This window comes from Microtus oregoni, unplaced genomic scaffold (genome assembly GCF_018167655.1).
Source record: "Microtus oregoni isolate MIOR12 unplaced genomic scaffold, Mior012 000006F_ref0000085, whole genome shotgun sequence".
Classification (NCBI taxonomy): Eukaryota; Metazoa; Chordata; class Mammalia; order Rodentia; family Cricetidae; genus Microtus; species Microtus oregoni.
Genome location: NW_024543065.1, coordinates 28,808,941 through 28,823,368, shown reverse-complemented (window position 1 = coordinate 28,823,368; position 14,428 = coordinate 28,808,941). Strand labels below are relative to the sequence as shown.

General features: G+C 44.9%; 1 protein-coding gene across 1 annotated transcript in view; it reads right to left on the bottom strand.

Annotated features, from left to right (window-relative positions):
* Positions 1-991: 991 nt before the first annotated feature.
* Positions 992-14,428, bottom strand: part of Ostm1 (osteoclastogenesis associated transmembrane protein 1) — a 29,379-nt gene continuing 15,942 nt past the window's right edge. Inside the window, exons 3-6 of the mRNA XM_041655004.1 lie at positions 12,534-12,631; positions 7,668-7,835; positions 6,057-6,222; positions 992-3,118 (exon numbers count right to left, since the gene is read on the bottom strand). Coding sequence (XP_041510938.1) covers positions 3,063-3,118; positions 6,057-6,222; positions 7,668-7,835; positions 12,534-12,631 — 488 coding nt within the window. The 3' untranslated portion in view covers positions 992-3,062. The remainder of the gene's footprint in view (positions 3,119-6,056; positions 6,223-7,667; positions 7,836-12,533; positions 12,632-14,428) is intronic.

Below are 14,428 nucleotides of genomic sequence, written 5' to 3'. Positions count from 1 at the left end.
CAGAGTTAATAGGGGGTCGATTTGATCAAAGCAAATTATAAGCATATATGAAAGCCTCAGTTTACACCCAAACATCAGGTTTAGCATGGGTGTGATCAATAATTTTTAAACTAAAATATTGTATGAGTAAGTCTGTGTGCTTTGTTTTTGTGGGTGGTTTGAGGCAAATATCTATCATGTCTTCTCTTAATAAAGTCACCCATTTATTAAGTCAAAAAGAAAAAAAGAAAAGAAAGTCTCAGTTTAAAGCTGTCTATTAGGGCCAGCAAGATGGCTCAACAGGCAAAGGCACTGCCACCACCCCTGATGCCCTGACTCTAATCCCCAAGACCCACATGGTGGGAGAAAACCTACCAGGTGTCCTCTAGCCTTCATGCATGTGTCCCTCCCAACCCCCCAAAACAGATTTTTTTAAAAAAAAGTATATTAAGAATAAAAAATTATAGTATAGCACTTCCAAGAAACATGAGAAAATAGTAACATTTACCAACTAAATCCTTGGGTTATTCACTTGTTTAGAGTTGTGCTCCAGGCCGGAGTGCAGCTTAGGGAAGAGCACCTGCTCAGCACACACACGGCCTCCAGCTCAATCTCCGTCTGCCACTACTCTGACTTTTAGATAATGTGTGTTAGACTCTGAAAAACGCTATTTTACCCCCCAAATCTGGCACCAAAAATTCCAAGGTATATTTTATTTTCAGTAAAAGTATTAATTAGATAAGTAACAAAACTCAAAGCTAGAAAAGCTAAAGAGTGATGTTCTATCTCAAGTCATTTAAATAAACTAAGAATTCAATTACAGTCGTTTGTAGTGGTACACACCTTTAATCCCAGCACTTGGGAGGCAGAGGCAGGTGGATCTCTGTGAGTTCAAGGCCAGCCTAGTCTACAGAGTGAGTTCCAGGACAGGCAGGGCTACACAGTGGGACCTTGTCTCCATAATAATAATAAATTAAGAGAATAAAAATCAATTACAGCACTACAATTTCCTTGGCATTTCCTTTATTGTAAAGCATAAGGAAAAAGGTTTCTCGTCACATACATAGCCCTGTGTGTACATTTTTCACGACCATAAGATGAAATTCTTAGGCACTTCAGCAGAACACTTAGCATATGTTTTTCAAATCTATTTCTGATGCAACTCATAGGGAGCGAAGACCTTGCTGAAGTGCTCATTAGCTTTTTATCCAAAAGCAATGGTTTGCACACAGGACTGAAAGGGGCTCAAGGACCCACCACTCACCCTTCAAATGTGTCACCTTGCTAACATGTAAACTGGTTTCGTCTGCATTAATGAAGATTGCCTTCAATGGCCCTCAGCCACGGGCTTCCAATCCAGACAGCGTCCTTAGGAACTGCAGCAGGGACAGTGACAGCACACTGGAGCAGGTCCCAGCTGGTGAGCAAAGCTGAGCCAGCATCATCTGACTGTCACATCTGAGGATGAGCCTGCTCTCACACGCGGCACGTGCGGTTAAACAGAAACCACGAAACACTCCCTTCTCCTCCTAGAGTGCATCACAGTCTGGAAGGGCCTTCAGACTCAGCAGTCAGCCAGGGAAGCCTCCAAATTTACAACCTGTCCCCACTCAGAAACAGAATTAACAAGCAAGATCATCAACTCTTATACCCCAAGAAATAAAACTGAAGGATACTGAAACAAAACATTGTTTGAAAGGTTGATGGAAACATTCCAAAGTAGACCTTGTTTCCTGACAGGGAAACATGTGATTTCATTTCTGTCATATCGCTTTCATCCTATACGTAATCGGAGGGGACATCACCTTGGCTGAAGAGCTTCCGGTGTGAGACTGTTACCCAGCTACCTCCCCTATAAACTATGCAGTGCCTGCTCAGTGAGCACCCCTCCTCCCTGTGTGCTCCCTCAACTTTAGATTCTCAGTGAGCACCCCTCCTCCCTGTGTGCTCCCTGAACTTTAGAATCTCAGTGAGCACCCCTCCTCCCTGTCCACTCCCTCAACTTTAGATTCTCAGTGAGCACCCCTCCTCCCTGTCCACTCCCTCAACTTTAGATTCTCAGTGAGCACCCCTCCTCCCTGTCCACTCCCTCAACTTTAGATTCTCAGTGAGCACCCCCCTCCTCCCTGTCCACTCCCTCAACTTTAGGCTCCGGTATTCCTCCTTCACCTCTCTCCAACTCTCCAAATATTCCAAGATGAAATTTTCATTAAAAAGCACAATCATACAGTGTGACACACTTGTACTATATTTCATTAAAAAGCACAATTATACAGTGTGACACACTTGTACTATATTTCATTTAAAGAATAAGTTACAAGTCGCCAAATAATTTAATGAAATTCACAATGTAAATCCATGGCATAAAATAAACCATCCTGTCCTGAAGCTAATAGAGAAGTCCAGTGATTTTAAATTACTTATGAAATAAAGGCAAAAATAAGGTGTAAAATACTATTTATAAAAGTCAAGTAAGAAAACCAGTTACCATACATCTTTTAACAAAGACGAATGTACGATGTGGCTCATCACGTCTGAAAATTGTTAAGGAGGTTTACAATTAGTGGTTTCAAATATGACTTCAGGGAAACTAGAGAGTGCATTATTTCAATGTATAATATATTAAATACTTATATATACACATACACAATAATACTGCAATAGGAAGTCATTTACATTACTCCTTGGGCCGGCTGCCATCTGGGTCGGCAATAGTGGCTAATGTGTGTACGGCAGTCTCCAGCGGCCTGGGTTCTGTGGACTTCGAAGTGTCAATGAGGAGATATCAGGAGTGCCAAGTAGTCATACGCCCGCAAAAACAAAGTCCTCGCTGCTACTCTAACACATACACCTTAGAATATGTAACACTACTGTATCCGAAAATTAAAAATACAGAAATCTTTACAAATGGGTGGGCAGGGAAAGGAAATGTGAAAACTGTCGTTCAGAATACATTATAAATACGCGGCGCTGGCATTTCATAAGAAGGTGATGTGTCAGATCCTGGTTCATCGTCTCCTGACCACACGGTGGTCCAACCACCCACTCACGCCATGTGAGGTCGAGTCCACGCTTTGCAGGTTTCAGGTGGAATTTTCTTGAATGTTGGCAAAACTGGTGCTTGACTTGAGACGCTTGGCTGGGGAGACACAAGCATTGTCAGTCCAGGCGCGCTCACGGTCTACGCGCAAACCACTGTGTCTGTCTATTTATTGGCTGAATCGGATTTGATCCAATTTTTTAGAATTAAACCTAACATGTTTTTTTTTCTTTATAAACAGCATAAAATTAAGCTAAATAGAAATTACCCATGACTTGTTTAAAAGCAGTATCGAATAAAACAGGCATCTATCCCCTCTTGAGCATTCGATCTTAAACGTGTGGATAAAGAGTAAAAGTCCAGGCTAAAAATCTGACCCTAAACACCCCTTAGGAGACAAAAAATGTCTGCAAAGCCTCTACAGCAGATATATTTAAGTATGAAGCCCGAGGAATTGTTCCTAAATCTAGAACGAGACGACAGCCACTTATGGAACACTGTATACTAATGTAAGCCGTGCAATGTGGCGAGACAAGAAGAGGGAAAGTATACGCAGAAGGAACATTTCCTCAAGCAAGGCACATGCTACGAGCCTGTAATCCCAGCACTCGGGAGACTAAGACTGGGGGATTGTGGGTTTAAAACCAGCCAAGACGACATAGCAAGTTCCAGGTCAACCTCTGCAACACAGTGAAACCCTCAGACATGCATGTAAACACTTTTTGGGGGGACTAGGGAACTAGCTCAGTGGTAAAGGGTATTTAGTACCCAGCACCAAACCAGAACAGCAACAAAACTTCACCATTGTGTGTGTGTGTCTGAAAATGTCACAATGAAACTTATTGTGTTGTATAATTACTACCATATGCTAATAAATAAGGATAAAATTCAGTCAAAGGCCTCTCTAGTTTAAAAAGAAAAAGATTTACAAAGAAAACTGAGTTGTACATCACATGTACGTGCACAAATAGACAGACCATTAACAAAATGGCACAACCAGCCATGATTATGATAGTCATGGGACTGAACCACTTGTCTAAACATAGACTCACAGCTCCCTGGCTAGGTCAAGTGTTTAGAACGGTTAAGTGTGAATGCTTCTCGTGCTCCAGAGTCGCATGCTACGATCCGAGAGTGGCTGGCCTTGAAGGCTTGTAGCCCAGAGCAGGGCTGCAGCAGGGCCCTGGCACCTCTGTTCCTGTCTTGTTTAAACCCTGTCATGAGTCCCATAGCCAAAGGCAAGAATCACAGCCCTAGCCGGGCGGTGGTGGCGCACGCCTTTAATCCCAGCACTCGGGAGGCAGAGGCAGGCGGATCTCTGTGAGTTCGAGACCAACCTGGTCTAGAGAGCTAGTTCCAGGACAGGCTCCAAAGCCACAGAGAAACCCTGTCTCGAAAAACCAAAAAAAAAAAAAAAAAAAAAAAAAAAAGAATCACAGCCCTAGCATGGCTTCTTGGACCAGTGGGCAGCTTTTAAGTGTACTAAGCCTGGGGTGGATTTGGAAACCAAATGAAATCAGTAGCTCAGGTTTTTTGTTTTGGCTTGGTTTTTACTTACTTTACTAAAAACTGCTTCTTACTAATTATCAAATTACTTAATAAACTGGCAAGGTAGTAAGACCTGGAAATCCAAGGACCTGAAACTTGCTGGCCTCTCTAGTCTAGTTGGCAAGGCCCCACATCCTCTAAACTCCTACCCAAAGCATCATCTGTGGGTGTGTTCCAGTGTCCCTCACTCTGTGATGCAGTCACACTGTGCACCTCCACATCTGCACAGCTGTCATGACCGGGGTAGGATCATCACACTGTACCTTCTTCCTTTACCACATTTCATTACAGTATGTTTTGGTTAACAGTGAGTAACCGCTTATTGAACAGAAGCATAATGAGAAATACATGAGCCAGACCTTATGGGGCAGACCTGCAATCCCAGCATGTGGGAAGCTGAGGCAGGGGGACTGCCGTGAGTTCAAGGTCAGCCTGGGTGCTCTTCCCCTACCCCAACCTGATCTGCTCTGCTTCTCTTCACTGTTTTTCTATTCTCTATCTCCTGCTATCCCTCCCTCAACCCCCACAGCCCTGGCCATGTCTACTTCTTTCTCTCCCTGCTCTGGACTCTTCCAGATGCTTCTGGCTGTTCTCTATTTCATGTTTACAATAAAAACTGTCCCCTCAACCATACCATAGACCATCACGTCGTCAGCTTATGGAGGGAGGAAGGGAAAAGGGAAGAGGAAGGAGAATAAAGGTGGAAAGGGAGAGGAAGTGTCCATGAGGGCTCCTTCTGCACACTAGCGCTTGTGGGGATTTGTCGGCATGGTTTTCCCACCCGCTTCTTCCTTTCTCTCATTTTTGTTGTTTGTTTGCTTTGTTTTTTTTATTTATTTAATGTTTGTTTTTGAGCTAGGGTTGAACTGTGAAGCTGTGGCTGGCTTAGAACTGCTCTGTAGCCCAGACTGGCTTAGAATACAATGATCCATCCACCTAGTCTGCCTCCAGAATAGGTGGATGGATCGTTGTATTTGCCTGACATTATTTGATCCAGTATTTTCCCCATAGGAATTTTCACAGGAATAGTATTCTGAGGAGCGATACTATTATTAAATAGACTACATTATTATTTTGTTCAACAAATGCTCATGAGCACTCGCTGTGGCCAGGCACTTCTTAGGTTCTGGTAAGACGATGATAAACAAGAAAAAAATTCTTCTTCTGACGAGCTTCACAATCCAATCAAGGAAGACGAATCCATCAGGCAGAACAAGTAAATGAAAGTTAAGCAGCCTGCATTATTCAGCTCACACCAGCTTACTGACTGAATGCCATTAAAAAAAGACCACATGGGGCGAGGAAGACGGCTTGGCAGGCAAAGGTGCACGCCATAGTCTTTCTAAAACAGACCTACATACTTCTTCCTACTGAGCGACTTGGGCATGCAGGCCGGTGGTTTAACACTGTCCTCCCAACTCCTCAACCCCCAAATCTCCTCACAGATGCCATTAACTAAACAGAAGAAAGACTACAGCGAGGAACTTACGTAGAATGAGTTTGCGTTTCTTTTGTTCCGAGTGAAGGAAGCTACTAAGGTAGAAGACAACGGGCAGAAAGAGGATGAACACAGAAACAGCGACTACGGACACCGTGTCACTGCAGGTGACCGAACAGTTGAAGGTTCGACTCCAGAGCTTTCGGGTGATGTTCATCTGGAAAAATGCACATTATATTGTTATCTGATATCACACTTGTCTTTAGTGGATATATATAATCTTTTAGAACAGCCTTAAAAATCTACTGATAGTTGAGAATAGTTTTTTTCTGCCAGGGAAAGAAACTTGTTTACAATTAGTCACTGTATAAATTTATAACCACACAAAACATAATACTCTAAACATATGATAATCACCAAGAAATGCTAGAATGTGAACCATTTTATCTCCCAGAGAATATACAGCTATAAAAATAGAGTTAAGATTCTGTTTCGTTGTTTAAAGTTTATTTATTACTGACAGCCTGCCATTAACCAAGTACAATCCTAGGACAGAGATATAAGATCAAAGTCCTATTAGGAGCAGCCACGTTGAGTGGTTTTTGCTATCCTCAGCACTACTGTTCTAAGTTGGTTTGATATTCACACTTATTCCTAACAAGTAAGTTTAGCTATTTTGACCTTGAGTTTTCTACTTTGAGCCAAAGATCTGTTTTCCCAAATAACTAATTCTCAGGCATCATATAGCCTAGGGGGCACGACTGCCACCTAGTGGTGATGTGTGAAAAGACAAGCTATACAGTGGAGAAAAGCTTCCCCAAGCCCCAACATTTGCTCTACCAACACTATTAACAAAAGCAGCACTAAACGCCATTTTGGGCATGGTAGCACACGCCTGTAATTCCAGTACTAAGGAGATGAGGCAGGAGGATCACTTCAAGTTCAAAGCTTCCCCTACAGGCCTAGGCTTCATAGTAAGACTTCCTTTTAAAAGAAAGTGTGCACACCACGTGTTCTCTCTTTCTCTCTCTCTCTCTCTCCTGTTTTTTGTCCTACCTACTAAATGATGAATTAAGAAACACTAAGTCAAACCGGGCAGTGGTGCACACGCCTTTAATCCCTTGGGAGGCAGAGACAGGTGATTTCTGTGAGTTCGAAGCCTGGGCTACAAAAGTGAGTTCTAGGACAACCAGGACTGTTACACAGAGAAACTTATCTCAAAAACTGGAAAAGAAGCACTTGGTCCTCGTCCTCATGTGGCTTTTATTTCAGTGAGGAGACAGCCATGAGAAAATGTTTTCAGGCTATCACACATATAAAGAAGTTAATCAACAATTAAGTGACTAAGATCTCTGAAAACATGGCAGTAAAACGTCAAACCTCTTTAACCAGCACCACCGGACAAGAGCGCCACGCCCCTCAAAACCACACCCACTTTTTACTTTAAAATCAAAATGTGCTGAAGTAACTCATCCATGAGGAGCCTGGTTAATGGCCATCCTGGTTTGATACAGATCCATAAAACCTCACTACTCTGTAACTACTGCAGTTCCTTCTGGGTGAAGATGCCATGCATATTCCAGTGCACCCGCAAAGAGACGAGGGCACTGAAAGTGCACCCAACAGCTGCAAACCGTGAGCCATGCCAGAGTAGGTACTTACTGCATCTTCCACATCAATGCACAGGTGCGTGCCCGGTTCAGCCTTGTTCTCAAGCCCGTTCATTTTCTGCAGCTCATTATAAAGGGTGCTCAGATTTTTGTATGCATCATTGCAGTTTTTACACACTTCGGAGTAATTTTTTGGTGAGAGAAGATTGTATGTGCGCCCCTGAAATGACAAAGGTGGATAGGCGTATGACACACAGTACATATTGGGCATGGCACCCCTGCATGTCAACCGCCTGACACCCTCTCCCTCCAAGCCCGAAGAGAAGACACTATGGTGTGTTAAAGTACTAGCCTGACCCCAGAAACAAACCCACAGCCATAGCCACCAGACAGATGAGACAGCAAACCCTGGGGAAAGAGCTTCCTTAACAAATGGAACAGGGAACTGGATATCTGTGTCAGGTCTGGACCCAGATCCCCAGCCCTCACCGTAAAAAAATCAACTGAAAAACGGATCAAAAACCTTAATTTAAGACCTGAAACTTTGAAACTACTGGAAGAACATACAGAAAACACAAAGTTATAAGACTGGGCAATGAACGCAGCTGATGGCTAGGGTGGGGGTGGGGGTTAGGGTGCAGTCCTTGGAACCCACATGCAATCTGTCCTCTGACTTCCTCATGTACCCCCAAGTAAATATATGAAAATCATTCTAAAAGAAAGAGAAAAAGGAAGGGAGGGAGGGAAAAGGGGGAGAGGGAGGGAGAGAGGGAGAGAGAGAGAGAGAGAGAGGATACCAGGTAATGCACGCCTTTAATCCGAGCATTGGGAGGCAGAGGCAGGTGAACCTCTGTGAGTTCTAGCCCAGCCTGGTCTACAGAGTGGGTCCAGGACAGCCAAGGCGACACAGTGAACCCCTCTTTAGAAAAAGCAAACAAACCAAACCAAAACAAACAAACAAACAAAAACCCCACAAAACTCTAACAGCTCAGGGAACAGGCATGAATCACAACCCAACTGCACGGGGCTGCAAAGCCCTGCCCAGCAAAGGTGGGAGTCCTAGAAGGAGGAGGTGACCTGCCAGCTGTCCCTGATCTCTGCAGACTGAGAACGCAAGAAATACACACAGAGCTGAAATCAATGAACTCCAAAGGAACAAACAATCAATAAATGGACAGATGAGTTGATAGATCTCAAAAGAAATACAAGTGGCAATAAATACCTGAAAAAAATGGCCATCAGATGAATGCAAATCAAAGCCACTATTCCATGCAGTCAGAATGGCCGTCATCAAGAGAACAGTCAGCAGCTACCTGTCACAGCCAAGAGGTTCCACACATCTGCGACTTTCCTGTTACTCAGAGAAGTGTACCTTCCCCCCTTCCATCTCTTCTCTAGCAGGCTTTCCTTTACACTTTGGCCTACACCAGCACCTCAGGCTTCATTCCCTACTCGTCCTCGAAAGCCTCCCTCCCTGCTGCGTGGCTGCTGGTCCGCCGTGAGTCTGACCTCCACCACAGTTTCAATGGCAGAGTTGTCTTTCCTCCTCTCTGCCTCCACAGCCCAGCTGGAATGAATACACACAGGGTTTGAAAGTAAAGGGGAATAATTGGTAGAGGACCGACGGGAGGTGGAAGAGAGACAAAGGAAGGCCAAAGGGTCTGTGAGCATGATCAAGGCATAGCTTATATACATGTAAGAAAATAAAATGTCATATTAAAACTCATTGCTGCTTACAATTAACATACATTGATAAAAAGGAAGAGAGGAAATGCACAAAAGTCACTGTTAACCCAAGGAGGAGAGAGGAGATAGTGATGATGGGCTGCTATGACGGGAGGTTACTAGACCTCCTGGGCGAGGAGTCCTGAGGACTTGAGGACACAAGGCAAGGGTCTAGAACCTTCTAGATCTGGTATGCGGGCACAAAGCAAAGGCATCTAGCACTCTCTAGGTGTCTCTTAATCTTGAAAACCACTACACAGGCCTCTGATGAATGCTGAAGAGGATGCTGGAGACATGAGTAGTTTACATGCCATGGAACTTCACTGTGCATGCACACACATGCACACAAACATACCCCCCACACAAATGCATGCATGCACGTACGCACACACAAACACACCCCCCACACAAATGCATGCATGCACGTACGCACACACACAAACATACCCCACACACAAATGCACGCACGCACACACACACACACACACACACACACACACACAGTAATGTTCGATGCCAGCAACTCTCAAGTTCCAGCTTCTAGGCAGACACCCTTACCTTTGCTCTCTACTTTTTTAATTATTTACCATGGAGCGTGAGCAAAGGACATCTACTGATCATGGGGGTGAAAGAGAAGAGGAAAATCAGAGCAACTGGACCTACAATGTGACCTTTACCATCCAGCTGACACAGCGTCTCCCCTTAAACTCCTCCAAGAAAGCGCACATGGAAGGCTTTGCACAGACCCAGCACAGAATCCTGGTGGTGGTGGTGTGGGCGGGGATAATACAGTTCCTTTTACTAAAACTAAAAACGCACACACTTTTGGTATGGCATTCCACTCCTAGGAATCCACTAAACACATTCTTATAAGAACTTCCGCTGATGTGCAAAAGGCTGTGAGTGGCATTTTTTGTAACCGTCAAACACTAAAACAAACACCATCTGACCCGCTCCGAGGAGGGACTAATTAAATAAACGGTAGCATCATCGCACTCTGAAAACGGCACAGCTTCTGAAGATGAGGGAGGGAGAGGGATTCTAGAAGATGGGAGGTGATGGCACATGTGGGGGCTTTGAGGACTCCTCCCTAAGGCCCAGTGAAATGAGGCTGACGCCAGAACCTGGAAAAACACTGCACGTGGGCCCACTTCAGCTCAGGAAGCCTCTCCTACACCCACAGCACCCCAGGAAGGTGCTACACCCTTCTGCCCACGACTACCCACAGACTTGAGACACAGGGCACTGTCACAGTAGCCTGGCCTGTCCTCTCTGTGCTGTCACCAGGGCAGGCTGGGATTCGAGAGAAACCACCTGTTAGCATCCACTGCTCAAGGTGGATCTGGTGTAGCCTGTGACTCTCCTCCCTGACCATTCGCTATGCTGAAAGCCGCGGTGCCACCTGTCACATGTCTGTTGGCTGCGCCCCATCACGCAGTCCCCACTACCCTATAAAATGCTGACCTGTCCCTGGACTCAGCCCACAGAGCCATTTTACCTTCACTCTTAATCTAGCCTCACCAGAGTCAGATGGTACCCAACCTGGCAGCCCTGCCCCACCTCACCGGGACTGTGTCAGATGGTACCCAACCTGGCAGCCCTGCCCCACCTCACCGGGACTGTGTCAGATGGTACCCAACCTGGCAGCCCTGCCCCACCTCACCGGGACTGTGTCAGATGGTACCCAACCTGGCAGCCCTGCCCCACCTCACCGGGACTGTGTCAGATGGTACCCAACCTGGCAGCCCTGCCCCACCTCACCGGGACTGTGTCAGATGGTACCCAACCTGGCAGCCCTGCCCCACCTCACCGGGACTGTGTCAGATGGTACCCAACCTGGCAGCCCTGCCCCACCTCACCGGGACTGTGTCAGATGGTACTCAACCTGGCAGCCCTGCCCCACCTCATGGTTAGCATCATCTGAGTTGGATGTCTGATAGGAGCATAAGAGTATCATACTGAACATGTTCAAAACAGAATTCTTTTAAAATTGTATTGCATTTATTTATTATTGGCTATTTATATGTGCGTGTGCATACATGTGCAAGAATGCACAGGCACACACTTGCTGTCCTGTGTAAGCAGTGGTCAGAGAGCCTGTTGGAGTGGGTTCCTACTTAGGACCATGTGGGTCCTAAGATGTAAGTCACCAGGCTTGACAGCCAGTGCCTGTACATCTCTCTGGCCCCAAACATTCTCCTCAAGGCCCTCCCCTTGCGTCTCCCTGCAGCCTGGCCTCACACAAGTTACCTCTGTGCCTCAGTGTCCTCTCAGTGAGGACGTCTGAAAACAGGGGGACATGAGTGAAACTGTGTGGAAACTTCTGAAGAACCTTTGTTCTCACTGAGTGAACCAGTGACTAACAATTGCTGGTTCTATAATATTTACCTGAGATTTTTTTAATTAAAAATTACTCCAATTTAAAAAGGAATGTTTTTCAAAATCTATTTTATGTGCATGGGTGTTTTCTGCATGTATGCATGTATACCATGTGTGTGCCTGGTGTCTACAGAAGCCAGAAGATATCCAGTGCTCATGGAGCTAGAGTTGCCATGTGGGTGCTGGGAACTGAACCCAGGTCCTCTGCAAGAGCGACCAGTGCTCTTAGCCACTGAGCCATCTCTTCAGCCCCTATTTCCTTTTAAGATTTTTTGTTATTATTATTATTATTATTATTTTGTTTGTTTTTTGAGACAGGGTTTTTCTATGTAACAGTCTGGCTGTCCTGGAACTTGCTTTGTAGACCAGGCTGACCTCACGCTCACAGAGATCCACCTGCCTCTGCCTCCCAAGTGCTGAGATTAAAGGTGTGCACCACCATACCTGGTATTTTTTAACCACTGAGTCACCTCCCCAACCCCCTACGCTTCATTCCCTTTCCTTTATCTTCCCCCACCTTTTTTTTTTAATTTTTTTTTTTTTATTTAAAGACAACCTCGCTGTGTAGCCCTGGCTGGCCTGGAAGTGGCTTTGTGTAGCAGTGGCCTTGAACTCTCAGAGATTTGCTTGCCTTTCTGCCTGCCTGCCAGCTACGGGGCGGGTCCTGAGCTTTAAGCATTAGTATTTCCAAGTGGAAATAATCTACGCGTAGAAATGAAAGCTCACTAATTCTTTTATGAGTCCAAATAAATACCACAATTGATGCTGCAAACAGTTACAATTACACATTACGGCACAAGTTTATATAACTCACCTGCAGGTTGTGCTCAAAGCACGTCAGAGTCTTGTTAAACAGACTGAGGAAATACTCGGTGTTATTTGACAAAGCTTCACTGCCGTTCGTTAAGCAATCTGTAAAGACAATGAAACAGAACGCGGTACGTAAAGGGGTCATCACTAACAACAGCATGCTGTCACTTATCTCTCGGGGACTGTTCAGTTTGGCCTACAACCGCTGCCAAACAGACAAGCATGAAGTCTTCCACACAACACAAGTTTCCAAATACTCAAAGTTTTTAGCCCTTTTAGCTTCCAAACTTATTTTTTAAACTTTTATCGAAAGTCTTAAAATAGTTGCACATTCTCTTCTTACAAAACCCTGTCTGTTAATGGTGAAAGTTAGTGAACGCTCAGCTCTCAGTGCCCAGTGTGCTATTCAGATGGAAAACTTTACCTTGTAGTAACTTTGCCTAGATCCTCCCTTGTCTTGTTACCTAGGTGTCAGATTCAGTAGCTCTTGCCTCTTCTAACCTCCCGACCTCTTTCTGTCCCTAGCAGGATGGCCTTTTCCATTTATTCTGAACGGACCAAGAGCTGGGGGCCCAGAGAGACAGCCTGGTGGGAATTTGGTCTAAAAACCTGACAGAAACTTCCTAAGGTCTGGAAAAAAACAACTGTTTCGTGTGTCTGCGGATTCCGTATCTGTGGTATTCATCGCAGCTGCTGTCCCTGCTCTAGCGTGACCTCCTGTTCTTCTGTCCCCTCCACTTCCTGTGAATACCTTGACTCTCTACCCTGCACATGCCCACAGACATCCCCATCTGCTTTATATACTCTAACTTATGATGAAAGAACTTGATTCAAATTCATTGCTTTCTGGTTTCAGGGTCATGAAACAATCCTTATAGATGCCCCAGCAATTAGCCCACAAGGGGTGCTTCAAACACCTATTCCCTAGTGCTTGGCCCATTCCTGTGTTCTTAATTTTCACACATAGTTTTATTCTGCATCCACTTGACTTAGAGAATCAGAACCATCTAGAAGGAGTGAAGAAACCCAACAGCAAGCTGTGGCTGTGACAAGGGGAGAACTGAGCAGACACCAGGACAAGCCACAAGACAGCTCACACACAGCGATCACTCCCATCTTGCAAGCTGGCGTTGCTGAATAGTATACTGCAAGTGTGGTTACACCTATGGCACATGGACTCATTTCATCCCTGAAGCGAGTCTATAAGGCAAGAGCTATTATCTCCACCTTAAAAATAAACAGCAAGGCAAAAGCACTTGCCACACGATTGAGCTAGATTCCTGGAACCCACGGTGGAAGGCAAGAACTGAGCTCTAAGAGTTGCCCTGGTGCCTCCACGGTGCCTGTACACACACGCCACAAAATAAAAGCAAACTCTTTAAAAATTGGGAGTGGAGAGATGGTTCAGCAGTTAAGAGCATTTGCTGCTCTTGCAGAGGTCCTGGGTTTGGTTCCCAGCGCCCTCCTGGAGGCTCACAACTATTTGTAACTCTCTCCAGAGGATCCAATGCTCTTTTCTGGCCTCCTCCAACATCAGATACATGCATGTGGTACACAGACATATGTGCAGACAGAACACTTGTGCACATAAAATAAAAATAAATAAATTCCTAAAAAATATACACTTGCGCACATAAAATAAAAATAAATAAATTCCTAAAAAATATTGTCTTTTAATTTTTGAGACAAGGTCTATGCTGGCCTGGAACTCATGCAGTCCAGGCTTGTTTACAAAGTCCATCTGCCTCTGTCTCCTAAGTGCTGGGATTAAAGGTGTATATCACCACACTTAGCAAATAGCTAAAATTTTTAAATAAATGAAAAATAAGAAACAGTTTAGAGAAATAAAGGAGCCGGCCCAAGCACACAAAACGGATACACAGAAAGCTGGATTTTGTG